Source organism: Tiliqua scincoides, chromosome 5 (genome assembly GCF_035046505.1).
Source record: "Tiliqua scincoides isolate rTilSci1 chromosome 5, rTilSci1.hap2, whole genome shotgun sequence".
NCBI classification, from domain to species: Eukaryota; Metazoa; Chordata; class Lepidosauria; order Squamata; family Scincidae; genus Tiliqua; species Tiliqua scincoides.
In genome coordinates this window covers 46,201,438-46,221,555 of record NC_089825.1, presented here as the reverse complement: position 1 = coordinate 46,221,555, position 20,118 = coordinate 46,201,438, and the positions used below count along the sequence as shown (strand labels likewise).

The 20,118-nt window shown below is 45.3% G+C and overlaps 1 protein-coding gene across 4 annotated transcripts in view; it reads right to left on the bottom strand.

The window, feature by feature from the left end:
- Window positions 1-20,118, bottom strand: part of RBMS3 (RNA binding motif single stranded interacting protein 3) — an 851,530-nt gene that overhangs the window by 156,417 nt on the left and 674,995 nt on the right. For all 4 annotated transcript variants that reach the window (XM_066631436.1, XM_066631435.1, XM_066631437.1 and 1 more), the window contains one exon: window positions 10,781-10,860. In XM_066631436.1, coding sequence (XP_066487533.1) covers window positions 10,781-10,860 — 80 coding nt within the window. The remainder of the gene's footprint in view (window positions 1-10,780; window positions 10,861-20,118) is intronic.

The window sequence follows — 20,118 nt, the reverse complement described above, 5'->3', positions numbered from 1 at the left end:
AGTGTTGTGGAGGGCTGCGCAGGACTCCCCGCACCTCCTGCAGACCCCTTAAAGGGATGGGGGAAGTGTTAGACAAACTGGTGGGTCGTGACCCACCAGTTTGAGAACTACTGGCTTAGAAGATAACTTGTCTATGGTAAGCATATATGATGGTGAGGTGTACAGACGATACCAAGAAACTTGGTAATTAAAATAGGGGTTGATGTTTACGATAAGATCAGAATAGATTGTGATCTATAAGACCACATTCTATTGGGGGGAAAAAAACATACAGAGTTGCAATTTTAAAAATGCCATATAAAGTTAACTAACAAATTTTTATTCCTGTGATTTCCTAATGATTGACAGGTAGAACAAGAAATTTGAATTTTTTTTTAAAAAAAATCCTTATATTCATACACATAATATACATAGGGATATATAAAAATGTCAATAGGTAGCTAGATCAATATTTTTTGATGATATTTTTTTTTCCTGAACTACTATGCCCAACAAGCAAAAGAGGGATGTTCAGAGAAAGGGCAGATTGCAAGATTAGGGGCCTAATCCTGTTCAGCTTTCCAGCACTAATGCAACTGTGTCAATGGGGCATGTGCTGCATCCTGCAGTGAGGGGAAGTCACAGAGGCCTCCTCAAGGTAAGGGAATGTTTGCTTCCATCCCTTAGGTCTGGATTGCAGCTATTTTAACACTGGAAAGTTGGACAAGATTGGACCCTGGATTTAGCTGTATGAAATTAGATGTGATTCCAGAATTCTCATCTGAATTTCTCCCTGGATTTAGGAAGTTTGATCATCTTTAGTTGAAATTTTTTTTCTAAAATAGCATTAGGAATTCTTCATTGTTCCATGATTTGTTTTATTTTTGTTTTTATTTTGCTCAAAGATCTACATATTTTGCAGCATTCAGTTCCGTCAGTTTATTTGTGTCTTTCTTCCACATTACTGATGATGAATATGTGTGTATTGTATGTCGATTGATCAAATACCACAAAAAGCAACATTGATATGATTATATGCACAGTTACATCTAGATTCTTTCCTTGTGGTGACAATGTTCAAGAGTGCATGTGTGTATCAGTAAAATACTACTACTACTACTACTACTACTACTACTACTACACACACACACACACACACACACACACACACATTTTGCTGTCATTGGGCATACAACAGCATGAAGGAATGTGATCAGAAAGCAAAAACAACTCATTGAAGACCTCCTGCATCACAATATCCTGCATCACTGCCACAATATCTTCTTGCATCACTGCCAAATATCTTAGGGGCTGCCTTAAAATATGAGAGACATGGTGGATAATGAAGATACAGGCTGTCACACAGAAAGTCTAGTTGGCCATTATAAGATTTTGAAAAGAGCTTACGCAAAGTCCTGTGCAAGAGAATGTGCAAATGGAGACATTCCATGGGATTTGGCTTTCATTTTCTCATTCAACATGCTTCAGCTGAATCAGAAACAGCATGAAATGAAACAGAAACATGAAATGAAGAGGCTTCCCGTTAGCAGAAATGGTGCCTGTGTAAGACTGTACAGCAAAAGTACATATGCCTCAGGTTTTCATTTGAATGTACAGCCATCAGACTAGAATACTCTAGCATTGTGTCTGTACAGGAAGCCCAAGTTCAGTATTATACATTTAATCTTTGAAAATAATCAGTTCGAACCAGTACTACATGCACCACCTGGAGAGTACAGTACTAGTAAAATAAAACAGAATCCTACCATAAAATGTCACACAAAGTTGCTGCATTTGCATCTACTTGACTCAGCTGTGGTAATAAAAATCTAATCCTGAGTAACATAAGACATCGTTAACGATCAGATGAGAATGTTCTGATGATTAAAAGGCTATTCAAAGTCCTGGTTATCCCTAGCATTTCCATTGGATGCAACTATGACATTAGAAAGATTCATGTTGCAACCCACAGTGTTGGAAAGGAAGAATCACGATCGCCCCCTTTAAGGAGGTGATCGGAGTTTGTTTTGCCTGACCAGGACACGAGGGTCCCTCCCCAAAGGGGAGGTGTAGGGGGCTGGGTCGGGCAGCTACGGTGGTCCTTTAAAAGGGGACAAGACCCAGCCCTCTTCCTCCTTGGCAGCCCAGGGCGGGCATGAAGCAGGGCCTCGCCGCCCTTAGTGGCCGGCGGCTCGCTGGGGGCTAGCGGCACGGCACCTAAAAAAGGGGGCCGCCTCCAGGGACCGGACGGGGCCGCCATCTTAGGGAGGGCCTGCGCTGCTTCCTTTTCTTTGGCTTTGCGCTTTGCGCATGCGCGGGGCCATCTTGGGAGGGTTTCTTTCCTCCTTGCCACGTGGCTGCGACGGCCGGGCTGGGCCCCGCTGGGTGGCCTGTCGCGGCACCAGCGGAGCTGGTGGGGGGTTGGCCCCCCTTTTTTCTTCTTGCGCCCTGCTGGGGAGGGCTGGGGGCTGCCCCCCTCGGGGATTTGCCCTGTTGCCGGGAGCCATGGGCCCCATGGGGCCACCGGTGGTGGTGGTGGGATCGGCGCCCAGGGAGGGGGCTGGCCCCCCCTTGCACCCGCTTGGCAGGGCGGGGCAGGGGTGGCCACCCCCCCAGGTCAAGTGGTGGGAGGCATGTGTTCCTTCCCCCCCTTTTTTGAGTGGTAGGACAGGGATCCTGGCTGGCTGCCATGGCCCCCCCACCAGGAGAACGGCCATTCGGTCTGGGCACTTGGGGGGGGCTTTCAATCTCTGCCCCCTCCTCATGGACAGTGGGTGTGGTATTGTGCCTTGGGGATTTCCCCCCCTCTGTCGACCTGTCGGGCCTGCTTGATCCACCCTCCCTGGCGCCACAGCTTGCCAATACAGCCCAAGCCGGGCAGGCTGGGCCACCGGTGCAGAGCGGGGCTGGGCCGGCAGCAGGTGCATGGCCGCTAACGTCACCAGCGTCCAAGGCGGTGGTTCAAGGGACTCCCCCCTTCCCCCAATGCCATACGGGGAGGAGGCTCTTCCACTGGGGGATCATCTGGCCCCGGCAGTTAAAGAACGGATATGGAAGGGTGAGTATGTGGACCTTTTCAGCCTTCTACACAGGGAGCCAGAGCCCGAGATCAGGCCAGGGGAGTGCAATAGGGAGCACCAGATAGTGCGTAAGCCTAAAATAGATTGGAATTGGACTAATTGGCTAGCAGGGTTTACCATCTACATGGGGGTGGTACTGCAGAGAGAGCTGTCCAAAGGCCCGGCACTGGCAAAGTACCTGGACTTGATTCACAGGGCTTTTCGTGGATACTCGGGTTCAGGCTGGTTAGCATATGACGAGCAGTTCCGCATGCGCATGGGAAATAATCCCCAGCTTGCGTGGGAAAGGAAGAACACTGAGTTGTGGATGCAGCTTGTGATGGCGGGAGGTGCTGCTGTGGGAGAGCGTTCAGACAGCGGCCACCTGATTGCCAGGAGCAGCAATTCACGCCCGGTGGGGCCGCCACAGGCGGGAGCGCCGGGCCGACGGGTTCAACCCCCGCGTGTGTGTTATGAATACGCATCGTCTGGTTACTGTTCCAGATCAAGTTGTTCCTTCCTGCACAACTGCGGACTGTGCGGTGCAGGCCACCCGATTACCTCATGCCCGAGGGGTTACCGCGACAGGAGATCTAGGCGCCGGGGCTCAGGACAGAAGAAGGGAGGTGGGGCAGGCGAAGCTTCCACTTCCAAAGGGGCCAAGTCCGATTAGGCTGCCGGTGTTGGCCAAGCTGCTGCGCGAATACCCTGATAGCGCTGCGGCAGAATTCCTGTGGGAGGGTTTCAATCAGGGTTTCCGGATACACTCACCGCATCCCAAGGGTGTGAGCTTAGCTCGAAACCTGAAGTCAGTCATGGGCATGGAGGACATAGTCCAGAAGAAGATTGACAAGGAGGCGGGTTTGGGGCAAGTTTTGGGCCCTTTTCCTACTCCCCCGTTGCCTGACCTTAAGGTTTCTCTGCTGGGGGTGGTGCCTAAGAAGGCCCCGGGGGAATACCGCCTCATTCACCATTTGTCCTACCCCAAAGGGACATCAGTGAATGATGGGATCCCTGACCAATACTGCACGGTCTATTACACGTCTATTGACCAAGCAGTACGCATATTGAGACGATGCGGCCCAGGTGCGCTTATGGCTAAATGTGATATCGAGTCTGCGTTCCGCCTGCTTCCGGTGCATCCTGCAGATTTTTGCCTGCTGGGCTTTGCTTTCCAGGGCCAGTTTTATCTGGATCGGTCACTCCCAATGGGGTGTTCACTGAGTTGTGCCACTTTCGAACGCTTTAGTACAATGCTGGAGTGGGCCCTACGGAAGCGGTGCGGAGCGCAAACTACCGCGCATTATCTCGATGACTTTATTTTTATGGGCCCAGCGGGCACAGGTCAGTGCCAGAGGCTGCTCGCCACTTTTGAGGCCCTGACACGCGATTTAGGGGTCCCGCTGGCTCAGGGCAAGACAGAGGGCCCCTCTTCCTGCATGACCTTCCTGGGCATCGAGCTTGACTCGGTGGCGGTGGCAAGCAGGCTCCCGAGTGACAAGTTGACAGCGCTGGTGTCTAGATTGCAGGCGGTTATACAAGCAAAGAAGGTTACACTACGGGAGTTGCAGGCGCTGGTATGGCACCTGAATTTTGCTTGCAGGGTGGTCGCGCCAGGGAGGGCCTTCCTGCGTAGATTGTGTGAGGCCATGGCAGTGTTGCGCTCGCCACACCACAGGGTACAGGTCACAGCGGCCATGCGGGAAGACATAGTGGTCTGGCTTCGTTTCCTGGAGGAATTCAACGGGGTCTCATTCTGGCGTTCTGAGCAGCTGCTCAAGGCTGACTTGCAGGTGCACTCAGACGCAGCGGGAGGTTTTGGTTTTGGCATCTTTTTCCGTGGCCAATGGTGCGCTGCACCGTGGCCGCAGAGCTGGGTACAGGGCGGCATCACGGCCGACCTTACTTTCCTGGAGCTTTTCCCGATAGTGGTGGCAGTGCACATCTGGGCTGGTGAGTTCCAGAACGCCTCGGTGCGTTTCTGGTGCGACAACCAGGCAGTGGTGGCAGTAGTGAACTCGATGTCTTCCAAATCCCCCAGGGTCATGAGGCTTGTGCGGCAGTTCGTATTGCAATGCCTGCGCATTAATGCTCTTTTTGTAGCTCAGCACGTTCCAGGGGTTGAGAATTGCATCACGGATGCTTTGTCTCGATTTCAGGAGGAACGATTTCGGGAACTCGCCCCTGGGGCGGCGCCATCCCCAGACCGCATGCCTCCTTGGCTCTGGGACCTTGGCTTACAGAAGTAAACGAGGTCATATGCGCCTCACTGGCGCCCAGCACGCAGAGGGGCTATTCACGGAAGGTAACTGAGTTTGCTGATTTTAGATTGATGGCCGGATTGCCCAGCCTGTGGCCGGCACCGGTTGAGCACCTGCTGTTTTTCCTTCTACACCTGCAGCGGTCGGGAAGGGCGGTGAGCTCACTCCCGGGCTTCATGTCTGCCATAGCTTTTGTTTCAAAAGCAGGGGGCTACCCCGATTTCACTCAGGACTTCAGGGTGCGGAGAATATTGGAGGGCTTCGCTAGGAAAACACCCCCTGTCTGGGACCACAGGCGCCCCATCATGCCAGAGTTGCTCGGGGGTATCGCAGGGACCTTCACGACCCTTTGTTCGTCACCATGTGAGGTTCAACTTTTCAGGGCTGCATTGCTGACAGCCTTCTTTGGCGCTTTTCGCCCCAGCGAGTTCCTGGCAAAAAACAAGACGGATCAATCTGCGCGGGCCCTACAGAGGGCGGACCTAGCCTGGGTGCCCGGAGGAGTCTCAATTACCCTCAGGCAGTCTAAGACAGACCAAAGGGGCATTGGTTGCTCGGTGACTCTCAAGGAGGTGGTAGGAATGCCATTGTGCCCAGTTGCGGCGCTGAGGGAGTATCTTGCACTCTCAGGGGAGCGCTCAGGGGCTTTGTTCCAGCATAGGGATGGTTCTCCTCTCACGCTGTTCCAGTTTCGGGCAATTTTCTTACGAGCCCTGGGGGTGTTAGGGTTGCAGCCTAGGGAGTTTGGCTTGCACTCCCTCCGCATTGGAGCAGCCTCTGCAGCAGCTGCCTTGGGGCTATCAGGGGAGGACATTCAACGGATAGGCCGTTGGCGTTCGTCAACCTACAGGCGATATGTGCGCAAATGACGTGTATCGAATCCGGGCATACCCCAGCTGTGGGGGGAACAGCGTAAAAGTGGATACCTGGCAATAACATCTCTGTTTTCATCTTGCAGGACACGATAGCCCCATACGCATTTTAATCTGCGGCCACTCCATTATCTTTTGGGCCCGCAAGAGGGCGGCTGCTACTCCCCTCGGAGCGAATCTGGGCCTCAGCCCGGCAGTGCAGGTGGCTTGGTTAGCCAAGAGGGGCATGAGATGGGGCCAGCTGCTGCCCGCGTTGATGGAGTTCCTGAATGTGAACCTCCCACCGGACATTTTGGTGCTCCACCTGGGCGAAAATGACCTTTGCAGGATGTCCGGTCTGGCTCTGCTGAACAGAGCTCACGAGGACATCACCACCCTTATGGGTTGGCTACCGGAGACCACTTTGGTTTGGTCGGATTTCTTGCAACATCGTGTGTGGCGGGGGGCTTTCTGCTGCGCTAAGGTTGAGAGGATGCGCAAGAAAGTTACCAGGAGCATTGGCAACTTGGTGTCTCGCGCTGGTGGCAGGGTGGTCATGCATCCTGCGATTGTGTTCTCGCTACCTGGCATGTATAGGGGCGATGGTGTTCATTTGTCAGAGGGAGGCGCAGACATCTTTCTTAAGGACCTGCAGGGCGGCCTTAAGTCGCTTCTGCCCGTTTGGGAGAGGGGGGGGTCAAGCGCTATGCTGACCCCTCCTGGTGGCAGGTGGTGCGGGTTAAGAGGCATGAATGGGACTCTGGCATGCACCTTCAGGCAGCATAGGCAGGGCAAAACCCTATTTCAGTCCTCAGGGGCTTGGCGGCACGAGGACTTAGACGGGGCCCTGGCCGGGATCGCAGGGCCCACCTCAGAGGCTCAGCGGCTCGAGGTGGCGCAGTCTGCGGTCCAGCTGCCTTCCCCTTAAGGGATAGACATGGAGGAGACGCGCCGTCCCAGCAGCGAGGCGCGACTCGGAGTCAGGTGTATGCCCGCCTGGGGGCAGAGGTTTCTGGTACCGCCCAGAGGTCCCTCCCCGCACCACAGGGGCTTTCGCTGCCTCGGATGCTGCAGGTCTCAGCCTCTGCTCCTCTTGTTTAATGTACAATAAAGTGGCCCTTTCTTCCATATCTGTTGTCTCGAGTGTTCATTGGACAGTGCTGAAACAAAGTGTTGGAAAGGAAGAAAAATTCCCAACATTTAAGATCTCTGATAGTTCCTTTTTATTAAGCATTGTTCCGCAAGATCTTAGTATTCATGTTCAGTTCCTCTGGGATACTGTGCATTTGTTTACATAAATGTGCCAATCCTTTGATACCTATCAAAGGAAAAAAAAAATCTTCCATTTGTTTTATTTTCCTACAGCAAAATACCAAAACCCATAATCTACTACTGTGAATGTAGTCAATTATTGTGTAGGTGTGAATCTCTCATTTAGAATACTGAGAAACTTCCACCCTCGTACAAACAATATAACCCCACTTATTCAAAATGCTTGTTTGTAAAAAAATATTTACAAACATATTTGTAAAAAATTTTTTGTTTTAACTTATGGCACGATCCTATTGAGATTTTCGTGCTGCAATGCAATGGTTCTTGGCAGCCCAATCCTGAGTTCCCATGGTGCACGGCTGCGGTGGCACAGAAAACGTCTACCGCTGCATCCTGCGCGCCAGTGGCAGCCATGGGTGGCACCTCGGGAAAAGGGAACTTTCATCCCCTTCCCCTGGGTAAGGAAAGTAGCCCCACAATGGGGCTATTTGATTCACAGCCAACCTAAAGGTTTGATCCACGGCCAACCATAAGCCTCTGTACTGCCACAACGTGCCTTATGGCACATTTGCAACAGTGTGCATACTCCTTAAAGCTAGTACTGGACCAGTTAGGATTGGGCTGTTGGTTGAAGTGTACTTCCCTACTGTCTTGTATGACTTGGGTTTTTCTCTTAATGGTTGCATGATATGACTTGCACTACTAGACTACCTGGAAAGTGAAAAAGTTAGGAAACAAATTACATTTTGCATTTCAATATATGAACATGGCCACATGGCATCTATTTCTATTGCCCATTTCAGGGACATATTAAGAAAACAAAATAAACTTGTAGGAAATGGTTGTGGAGGACAAGAAGTAAATGTTATAGCAAATCAAATTCAATCTATGATACTGTTGCACAAAGGACAGTAAAAACATAGATGGCAAGTAAGAACACATAAGAATGGGAAATAGAAATCATTTCTGTGACCTTTATTATATAATGAAATTCCATAGACTTCTGCCTTCATCCTCCTACTCTTCCATTTCCATTATTCCTTTTACTGTATTTGCTTTTGAGGCTTCAATTCTCACAAACCTGAATAATCCTTACTAGGAAGTGTTGTTGGCAACCTTCAGTCTCGAAAGACTATGGTATCGCGCTCTGAATTGTGGTTCTGGAACAGCATCTAGTGTGGCTGGGCCCACTGAACACAGTGGGACATCAGAGTAAACCAGTGTAAGATTGTACTGTATATATATTTTTTAGGTGAGGGCGATGATTGGTGATCAAAGGCCTCAAGCATACAGCAGCACAGTGCAAGTTGTGGAGGAATATCAGTATATGAAAAGTCAAATCACAGGTCCTCATGAGCCATTTCCAGATGTCTAGTTTACAAATTAATATCACACAAAAAAACATAGAAAAACTGAGCAAGAACCATTACCTTTCGCAAACTTATAGAACTTACCTTGTTTTGCAGATAAGAAAGAACCAGAAACCTGGGGAAACTATTATCCTCCCTTGGACAACATATCTGAATAGAGCTAATTAGACACAAAGTCAGAAGGAAATCTGCCCTCTGGTTGAGGAAGCCTGGGAAATCATAGATTTGCAACTTCAGATGCCTTCTCAAATGCTCTCTTGCAAGCAATCATCCATTTCTGTAAATTTTCATCCCACAACAATCTTCAGTAAAATATCACCCACTTATATGCAGGGCATTTGAGGCCTAATATGACCCTGTTCCTAGTGTCTGGGTTCTTGACATGTACATGGTGCATTTTAAGCAAAGTGACAGGTCTCTGCCCCAAGGACTTCACAATTTAAATGTTGACAGAGGAAGAAGCAATATGGGGTTGAACTGGGGTAAGAGATAGGAAAGGTCAGGGTAACAGAAGAGAATAATACAGTATGTACAAATTAGTTACACAGGGACAGTTTCCGCAGAATATGCTCACTGGCTGTCCTTCCCGGAACTGGCCTCCAGCACAATTTAAGGCCAAACAAGACTTGACAACCATCCAAAAATATACCATACATGAATACTTTGATTAAAATGGTGAATTTTCACCACATAAGTTATCTGAACATGTATTTAAATAGCTGGATTATTTTGTTTTAGTTTGTTTGATTTAGGAAAAGTTAGGATTATCAGAGATGGGTTGCACCTGAGAGCTGAAGTTTGCTTTGGCACTTGTAATGGTCTACTGATTTCAGGGAGACTTCTCCCTTATTTTAAGATGTGCTTTTTAAACCTAATCTATATATAATAGCAATGTATCACTGAACAATTACCCTACTAAATATTTTCACAGAAATAGCTATGAAGGAGTGAAATACATTCTGAAATTCAGACAATCAAATCACAATTTTGTCTTTAAAGATATGCTAGAGATGACAATGAAGCTTACAAGTGTAACACATATGGAGTTATGGATTAAAATTCTATGGGCCCAATCCTATCCAACTTTCCAGTCACAATGTGCAGTCACAATGCATCCTCAAAGTAAGGGAACAAATGCTCCCTTACCTTGAGGAGGCCTCTGTGACTGCCTTCCCACCACAGGATGCAGTGCATGCCCCACTGGCACAGCTGCACCAGCACTGGAAAACTGGATAGAACTGGGCTGTTTGAACGTAAAACTGTAAATTCACCCACATCTCTGTGACCTTTTCAGAGAACTGTATTCATGTTCTTTAGTAGCATAATTATACCCCAAGGTGTAAACTTGTAGCAGTTTCCTTTGCTTTTACATCATCTGTTTCACAAGGGGGGGGAGGCACTTTTCACAAGGGGGGGAAAGGCTTTCCTACATTCAAATGCATAAAAAATAGCATTTTCTTCATTTTACATTGCGTTAATCTCCACAATTAAGGAAAAGCAAGAAAGCAGTATTTTTTCAGGATCCATTGACATCCAGCAGTTACTTAAACATTAGCTCAGCACACTTACAGTATTCTCATTTTGACTGATGCGTGAACACAAACCATGTATCAAAGGTATTACCATATTGTATAAACTCCTACTTTTACCTATCACAAACATTTATTGTACTAGTTTGGATCTAATAAACAGTAACTAGGACCAATTGATTCATATGGTACAGTTGTGTAAGAGGACTGTGTATCACAATAACAACTGAATATTGGAATGATTCACTTAACCTAAAATATGGAAGAACTAAAACTTAATTATTTCAAACCCCCAAGGATGTTGCCCTTTCCAATGAATTCCTGATACTTCATATTGAACAATTCAGCACAGATATTCAAAAACATTTCTAAGATCATGCAGTTCTTGTACAATCTCTCATTTAATATTCCTCAGTTTGTTGATCATTAATTAGATAAATAATAAAGGGCAACACTTACTTGGCACTCCAGGGGGTGTTTTCAGGTATTTTCCATTAAAATGCTGAATAACTACTTCACATTTTTCAGTAGATTCCATCCTGAGAGAGACAAATAAAATAAAAAAAAAAGAATTATCATTATTTAACTTGTATCAATTCAATTCAATTATCACAAAAGGACCATCTGATTGAGAGACAACCCTCACAAATCAGTCTTGCAATACTTCATAAAGGAAACACAATACTTCTTTTTTGTGTTGCCTCAGCTGACAATGGATGGTGATGCATTTCTGGTTGGAACCATTCTGTGACAATGTGCAGACTGTAAAGTTAGACTGCTATTTAATTCTCTGGGCCACAATGCATCACAATAAACCGGGTGGTAAAAATCTAACTTAGAGCACTTTAAACCTTAGCTTGTTTCATAGAGGTGCAGAAAACTCCTGAATGGCAAAAGTTCCTTGCAGCACATGTTGTCGTAGGAAAATGCATTTTTTTTCCTCTTGTAAATGACCCTGTGCCTCTTGAACAATGTCACTGTTAGAAAATGTTCCCAGATTTATTTATTTATTTGATTTGTATTCCGCCTTTCTCCCCGAAGCGCACCCAAGGCAGCAGATAAGATCCTTCATCAAGATTTTCATTCATTTCTACAACTGAACATCCTCAGTGACAACAAAAGACTTCCTCACAACTTGGAGGACCTGCTGGAGGCCCCTAAGATGCACTTTATTTTTTTTTTTAAAACTAGAAGCACCTCTCAGAGGCCTCCAGGTACAACTGGAAGGTGCTTCTGGTCACATCCATGTGGTCAAGTGTAGCCCTCCACTGCGGGTTCTGAACCCATAGTCAAGTCAAGTCAATTTATTATTATTGTTATTTATTAACAGCAACATTGCCTGTGTGAAACAAAATTTAAATTTTTTTTAACAGTTAAATGCATATCATGCCAAAAACAGGAAAATAGAAAAGTGACCAAATTTTTTCTCATAACGAATGATACTCTTGCGGGTTTTGCAGGCGGTTGCCAAGAAACTAGCACTCCACCTTGTGGACTGCAGGTTAGATCCCTTAAGAAGTTCCTTGGTTATCTCCTCATTGGGCAGACCCGAGAATTTCCTAATCGGGGGAGTAATAAACCTAGTACGTAACCCCTGATAAAATGAGCAGTGATACAGAACATGTTCAAATGTTTCCACCTCACTTGAGCCACAGGGGCAAACCCTTTCAGGGACAGGGAACTTTCTGTAGCAGCCCTCGACAAATGCTGAGGGGAGAGCTCTCCATCTAACTAAAAAGAAGGCTCTCCTATGCCCCGGAAGCTCAAGAAGCAAGAGATAGGTGGCTGGTGCAGGTATATATCTGGTGTCTTCTGCAGCTACGAAATTTGGGGTTCTACTAATATCCGAACCCATAGATAAAAACGCCTATCTGTGTATGGGAAAGTGTCACAGAAACAAACGATGCTAACAAAACAAATAATAGATGTTTCCTTTCCTGGTACATACTTCACCTGAAACAGATACCCAAGGAGATTTTTTTTAAATGTCCTTAAAAAATCTAACCCAGCTATACTGGGCTAGATAGATAGATACTCATGGATAAGCTTTAAACCAAATTATCCACGAAGATCTATCACACATAAGCCCACTTGAGACTATGCAGAATTCCACTAGCACACTCTAGTTATTCTGTTCTACCAGCCAGTTTACTTTGTTTCTCCACTGAGCTCCTGCCACCGCAAACTGAAAATCAAAGACTTCCACATCTTGCTGGAAGGCCTACAAATACTTTCTAGGGGAAAATGCCATTCAAAAAGGAGGACATTCTATCCTGACCACTTGTCCCTGCCTTTTCATTTTTCTCCCTGCAAGACTGACTGCAACTTGAAGTTTTGGTTCCTATCTCACTGTCCCTCCAGCAAGGAGACTGCAATACCCTCAACCTCTTTTCATGTTTGTAGTTCGCCTTTGTTCCATGATGTCTTAGTGTACAATCCTCAACATACTTTTGAGCTCAAAAGCAGTGATCGTATCGTCTTCGGGAGTGTAAAGAGGGTCTCCAGAGTCTAAACACAAGGTGGAACAGGGAAGTTTGAATTCTATCGCAGAAGTTTTAGACAGAATCTGGCAATCTTTAATAGGGCATGATTAACAGTATCTAATGCTAGCTTACTTTGTTTTAGAGGAGGCATTAAAACTGTCTCCCTTGGCTGGCAGTCATTGGAGTCCTTTGTACTCCCCCTTCTTCCCCCCCCCTCTTTTTTTTACTGCTGTTATAAACACGTCGGGTGGACCATTTCAACAAACAAAAAGACTAAAGCTGAGAATGTTCACTTTAGCTTCATTCAGATTTAACTAAGCGTATGTCGGCAGTGAGTCTTTAGAGACGCTTGTCTCTGAAAGAATAAATGCAATAAAAAGTCTGTTTTCTGTAGCTGCAGGCGTGGCATGTCAAACCATGTTACGCTGCACCACACAGCAGTGACAATTTCATTTTAATACAAGGGGGGCACATCTTAACAACCCAAAGTATTCCCAGCAATGAATGCAACGCCGAGGCTGCCAAGTGAAAGAGGGTCTGTACACTTCATGCATTTTATGTGGGAAGGGAATAAAAGTGAAACCCACAGTGCTTGGGAATGACAAAAAGGGGTCATCCTTTGAATGGTAGCTTTAGAAAGAATGGGTCCCTTCTCTCCTCAGGTTTCACAATTAAAGCTCTCAAATGCCTGGCCTAGTGCTCTGTAATCTGGCACACACTTCAGTTGAAACAGACACTAGCATTATCATCTTCATCTGAAAATGAAACAGAACAGACAAAACAGTGCTTGCGTGCTCTTTTCAGATACACTTCTGAGTAACTACAACTGTGCCTTTTCTTGGGGCTGGCCCAAGACATTTTTCCGCCTGAGAGAAAGGCCAAGATGACGCCCCCATCTCAGTACACGTACAGAATAATTGGTTACAATGGCCAGAAAACAGACACCATAAAAGCAGAGCATGCCTGAAAAGTATTTAAAAAAACTGCTGAAGGTAGCTTCCCAACACACCAGGTCAAAGTCATAGCACTGAAGTGCAAGAACATTCGAGGTGCATGGAACACATCCTAAATTTACCATGACAGAAAGGTCAGTCAATAGCGGAAAAAGACACCAACTGTGAGCAATCCAATTCAGTAAAAAGGAAAAAGATGAAATCTTCTACAAAGGCAATGTCAAGCCAGACAACTTCAAGCATTCCCATATGGAATTATCTCACTTTTTACCTCAACAGGGTTGTGAGAATTAGGTTAGGCCAACCAAGAATAACACACTAATACACAGTTAACTCCAGGCCATGGCTGATGGCCCAAATGTTCCCTTACCTTCAGGAGATGTCTATGTGCCCCTCTGCTGCAGGATGCAGTACATACCCTATTTACATGGCTGCAACAGAGCTGTAAAGTTGGATGGATTCGGGCCCTTAGGGCCAATCCTACCCAATTTTCCAGTGCCGATATAGCTGTGCCAATCAGTTGTGAGCTGCATCCTGTGGTGGGGAGACAGTCACAGAGGCCTCCTACCCTGAAGTTGCATTGTGGCTGCACCAGTGCTGGAAAGTTGGATAGGATTGGATCCTTACTCAGCCTGAGTGAGGACTTTTTTGTCTGGTCTCCAGGTGTACAGCATTTGATGTATAGAACATTCTATTCACAGTTCTCATTCAGTGGCCCTTCCTACCAGTTACTTTTACATCCCTAGTTTTGTACCAGTCTACTCAGAATAATGAATACAGCAAGTACAGTAGAGCCTTCAACAACTGGGTCGGGGAGGAATCTCCAAATCAGTCACTAATCCTTGGAATGAGAACTGGGATTTTACAAACCTGTTCTTGTTTTCATCTGTGAAATGTTGGAGGATATAATATTCCAATTCACAACTACAGTAATGTTGGTATCACAATTTTCACAACACAATTACTATTGTGTGAACTGTCTTTGCCTTTTCAAAAACAATGCTGGGAGGAAGAAACTGAACAAGACTGATCTTAAGAATAAAATCTTTTACATTTCCCATGGAGACACATGTCACTGGGAGGCAATCTTATCTCTCTCACTACCTAACCCACCTGACAGGGCTGTCATGAAAACAAAAATTTCCCTGTTTGCAACACCTGCTGCTCCTTGGAGAATAAGTAGTGCACGATTGAAACCATCATTTAAAAGAATTATAGGTATTAATCTCTAATGCAGGTTCTAATGCAGGTATTAACTGCTGCTGTAATGAGGAGCTTATTTTTTTAATTTAAACAAATTAAAATTGAATACATTTGTAGTTTGTGCACATTTAAGGATAGTGTTTAGGGAAGAAACAGCGAAGATGGAATTAGAAATAAATAGAAAAAAATCATAATTAGCCAAGATCCTACTTATTTTCTCTTTCAATCTACGCAGCGCTACAAGCAATCCCTTTCTTCTACCCTTGTAAGTTTCCCATTACCACTTGTTTTGAAGCAGCACTTTATATCATATTGCTTCCCACTGCCGTTCCTCTAATTTTAAAGAAGGATTGATCTACATTAAAGCAGGTTTGTGGAAGCCAGACTGATAGCAAAAAATATCAGGGCCTTCTCTGTTGTAGCACCTTTATCATGGAACTCCCTCCCAGTGGAATTAAAAAACTACCTCCTCCTTCTTAACCTTTCAGCGAGGTTTGAAAACTTTCCTTTTCTGCCTGTCCTTTCCTTCTTAATTAATTTTTTTGGAGTCTGTGGTTTCAGTTTCTTCTAATGATATTTTATTCCACAATACTTTATAATTTTTATAATTATTGCATTTTATATTCTGTTCCCATTTCTGGATTTATTATGTTCCCTATATACTGCATGCCAGTGGTTCCAAAACTCACTTTCATCACGCTGCCCCCTCTGTGCTACAGGCATGGAGCTTGGCACCCAGAAGTAATTGGTGATAGGGCCGGACAAGAGGACTTGATGACATCACTGCCATTTCTGGGTTGCAAGCACACTATGCAACCCAGAAAATGGGGATAAGAGGCTAAGGGCTTGTAGGTGGGCTCTTCATGCAATGAAAACTTCACATACTGCCCACTGAGCCGAGCCTTTTATCACCATTGTCTGAGTCATGGCATGTGCTTGTTACCAGGTGGCGAGCATCCCTTGGGACCCCTGTGTGGTTGCCATGCTGACCCAGGAAGCAGCCACACCCACTTTGGGAACCTCTGCTATACTCCATCTTCAGTGTTTCATTTATTTAGAGCAGGGGTCTCTAAACTTTTCGGCCAAAGGGCCGCATCAAACATCTGGTACAGTGTCGAGGGCCAGAAAAAAAATTAAATAATAAAATTTAAATAAATACATTAGAGAAGGAACTTAGATGAATGAATAAATGAATGGGTTCAAATGCCTAGGATTTCTCCAAGCACCAACACAGCCTAAGAAATAGAGCACACACTTAAATGGACCCCCATTCCCCCACCCCACAAGCACAACTCTGGTTGTATTTGGTCAACTGGGCCAGAGTCTCTCAGGGGATCAGAGACTGGCCGCGGGCCAGATAGAGGCTGGTTGCAGGGCGCATCTGGCTCCCGGGCCAGGGTTTGAAGACCCCTGATTTAGAGGGAATGGTGGGATATAGTCTACATACATACATATGTACATGTTATCTTTTATTGAGGCATATATCTATGTGCATGATCCATCTGCTAGCAAAGGGCTGGGTGCATCATAAGTCATAAAATCTAACAGCCCAATCCTATCCATGTCATAAGCCATCATATCTTCACATATGCCAACACAACAGCAGCCCTGTCGGTGTAGATGTCCACTTACTGATGGACACACCATCAATGCCAGCACAACATCACAAAAATACCCTGCTGACATAGCTCAGATGTCACTTGGATACCAGTGCAACTGTTGACAGAGAGGCCAAAATGGGGAGGATATCAAGGCATGACATGGGAGGCATGTGGGCGGGAAGATGAGGAGTCAATGAATGTAATATCTTAACCCTTTTCAGATGACAGACATGTCCTTGACACCAGAAAAACACAACACCAACAAAGCTGGCATAGGTACAAGTAGTTCCATAGGGGGAAAAAAAACAAAAGAAAATAGAACCTATTGCCACTTCTTCTCCATGCCCATTTTCCTACGACGGGATACTAGCTACTTTTGGTACCCAATCACAGCAGACCAACCCCAGTACAGTTACCTCCATGACTGCCCCTCCACCACAGGATGATGTGCACACCCTGCACATAGCTGGAAAGTTGGATACAATTGGGCCCTGAGTTGATCTGAGTTTTGACTTTTTTTTGTAAGGTCTGGTCTCCCGGGCGCACAATATTCTACATAAAGTGCTGCTTCGAGGAAAGCAACACCTGAATACATTCTTGCTCACAAGGATCAAGAAAATAATGAGAATCTCCATTGAAAGATTGCTCTTGCAAAAGCGTAGAGTTCTAAGAAGTTCAGGTCTAAGAAATTCAAGTAAAATGTTAGGATCAGAGATAGCAACGCACCCTTTTGTCAGACATATATTTACATGATTTTTAAAATGGATATGACTTCCTTTGGAAACCATAATTGCCCCAACATGGTTATTATGTATTTTAAAAGCAATAGGGAGCCTTCACAACAATACCAGAACTAAAGACACAAAGAGACCTTATGGAACTAAATCAACTGTACATGCTCATTATGTCAATTAATAGAGCCACAAATAAAAAAAAAAAGAAAAATATGCATTGGAAAGAATAACAAGATGATTAAATAACAGTTCCTAGGAAATACTGGGAGCCTAAAATAATATGTTGGTGGCACAACTGTGCAATTTTCTTTCAGTGTTCTACTGACTATATGACAGTAATGTTCTGTGCAGTTTCTTATAGTAGTGTGCAAGAATTATTTCCCATACTGAAAGAAAGTATCCTAAATCCACAGCTCTGAATAATAATGAATCATTGAGGTTTTATGTACCACTTTCTGGAGGATGGTAAGAAGATTTATTATTTAATTCCCTGGGGGGAAAACATGCTTATTATCACAAATGTCTATGGTTAGAGGTGTGGTATTTTTGGTGATAATGAAATGAAAACACATATTTATTTGTTTATATTTATACAGGTATTTATATACCACCTTTCTTTGGTCGTCAATTTCTCCTCAGACTTTCATCCAAGGCGGTTTACATAGGCAGGCTGTTCTAAACCCCCGCAGGGGTTTTACAATTGAATAGTTCTAGTCTTTCATAGAACTCCTCCTTCCAGTTGGATTCTTTCCCGGCCTGGCCTCTCTCTGGCCCTTCGCCTCCCACGCTCCACTTGACGGCAACTCCTCTCTGCCACCGAGGGTCAGTTCATCAGTATATCAGCGTGTCGTCAGTTCTCGGGTACTTCCGGTTGTTTTGAACTGGCAGCCTCAGATCTTCAGGCATACAAGGTGGCAGCTCTACCAACTGAGCCAGACCTCCTGCCATAACACCACACTTCTCATTTTTTGAAAAAACAAACAACCCCCCCCCCACCCACACACACAAATCTGAAAAAAAACAAAGTGGGGGAAATTGAGAAAAATTTAAAATAAAGATATTTTTATTTTTAATTTAATTAAAATTTAATTTAATTAAAATTAAAAATAAAGATATAAATAATGGTTTGGACAGGAGGGTGCATGGGTAATAACTGTGGCTGCATTTGCTGACACTATATCACCTATAGCACCTACTTCGTAAACTTTTAAAGCAATAATAATTTATAATTATAATTTATAAAAAATGTGTCCATGGAATAAAAACATAACACCACTAAGATGACAGGGAAGGCATGCCATGGGCAAGGAGCGGGAGGGCAAGGGTAGTTTCAAGGTGGACCAGAGAGTGGGTCAAGGGATGGAGGGGGTGTATATCCTTAAAGCACTGGCATGCACCAGGGTCTTCTTTCCATCCCTTCTCCTGGTCCTTCCTTTTTTTTCCTCAGACATGCCAGCTATAGAGCTGGAATAGTTCCTAGAACACCTATAGGACTTTGGGGATGTGTGTGTAAGGGAACAAAAGGGACTTTGAGGAAGATTCCTGATCACTCCCCTACCAATGGATACATGTGCATTAGACATATACCACGCTGCATCAAAAACACCCAGGATGGTATATATTACACACTTATATACTTTTCAACATGTACCTGGCCCCTCCTCTCCTTCTATCCTCACAACAACCCTATGAGTTAGATCAGTCTGTTTTAGTTTGCAGTGGTCACCCAGCCAGCTTCATAGAAGAACAGTGATTTGAACTCAGATCTTCCTAGTCCGAGTTTGACACCCTAACCGCCATACAACAAAGCTAACAGTGGGCATTGCATATAAGGCATGAAGTGGACTTGGAAGGTGATTTAAAATGAAGGCGCACATTTGCAGGCTACTCTTTTAAAGATTCCTTCTTTCTGTCTGTACACATGAACTTTGCCAGAGTGGGGTCTGTTCCATTACTTCTGAAGAGGCCTCTGTTCTATAAAGCAGAGAAGAGAACTATGGGATAGACTCACATGTCTTGGTTGAAACTTGTCTTTCTTTTAAAATATATAAAAAGTGCATGAACAGGACAGAAGAACGGCACATCTTACTGAACAACACCCCAAAACTGATCATCTTCATTATGTGTGTGAATATAACTTATATTATCTGATACTTTAGAACAGGGGTGTCCAAAGTTTTTGGCAGGAGGGCCATATCATCTCTCTGACACTGTGTCAGGGGCCGGGGGAAAAAAGAATTAATTTACATTTAAAATTTGAATAAATTTACATAAATTTACATAAATGAATATATTAAAGATGAACTTATATGAATGAATGAAGGTATTGCAATAGCTGAAGGCCTATAAAAGGCCTTGCACAAAGCAAGGCTGGCCTTTCCTTTGCTGCCGCTACTGCATCACAGACGTGAAACAGCAAGGAGTGGAGGGAGCCCTCATCCCACAGCTCACGCGAGAGGTCAAACAGTCACCCTCAGGCTGAGAGCAGTTGCGTCGGGCCACTGCGGGCTACAACAAATCTCCGGAGGGCCAGAGGCTCATTGGAGACCGGGGGCTTCCTGAGGGCCGCATTGAGAGGCCTCGAGGGCCACAAGTGGCCCCAGGGCCGGGGTTTGGGCACCCCTGCTTTAGAAAGTCTATACTCCAATTTGCCATCCCCCTACCCCTCCCACAACTTCCAATTTCTGTTTAATGCATTCCTGCGAAAGAGCCCAGCTTTCAAATGCAAGTTAATGTTCCAGATACATATCTCCCTTTAGCAAATGTATAATAAGGCAAGTTAATGAATTCACTAAGAAGAGGCAATAGCAACAGTGCCTCATC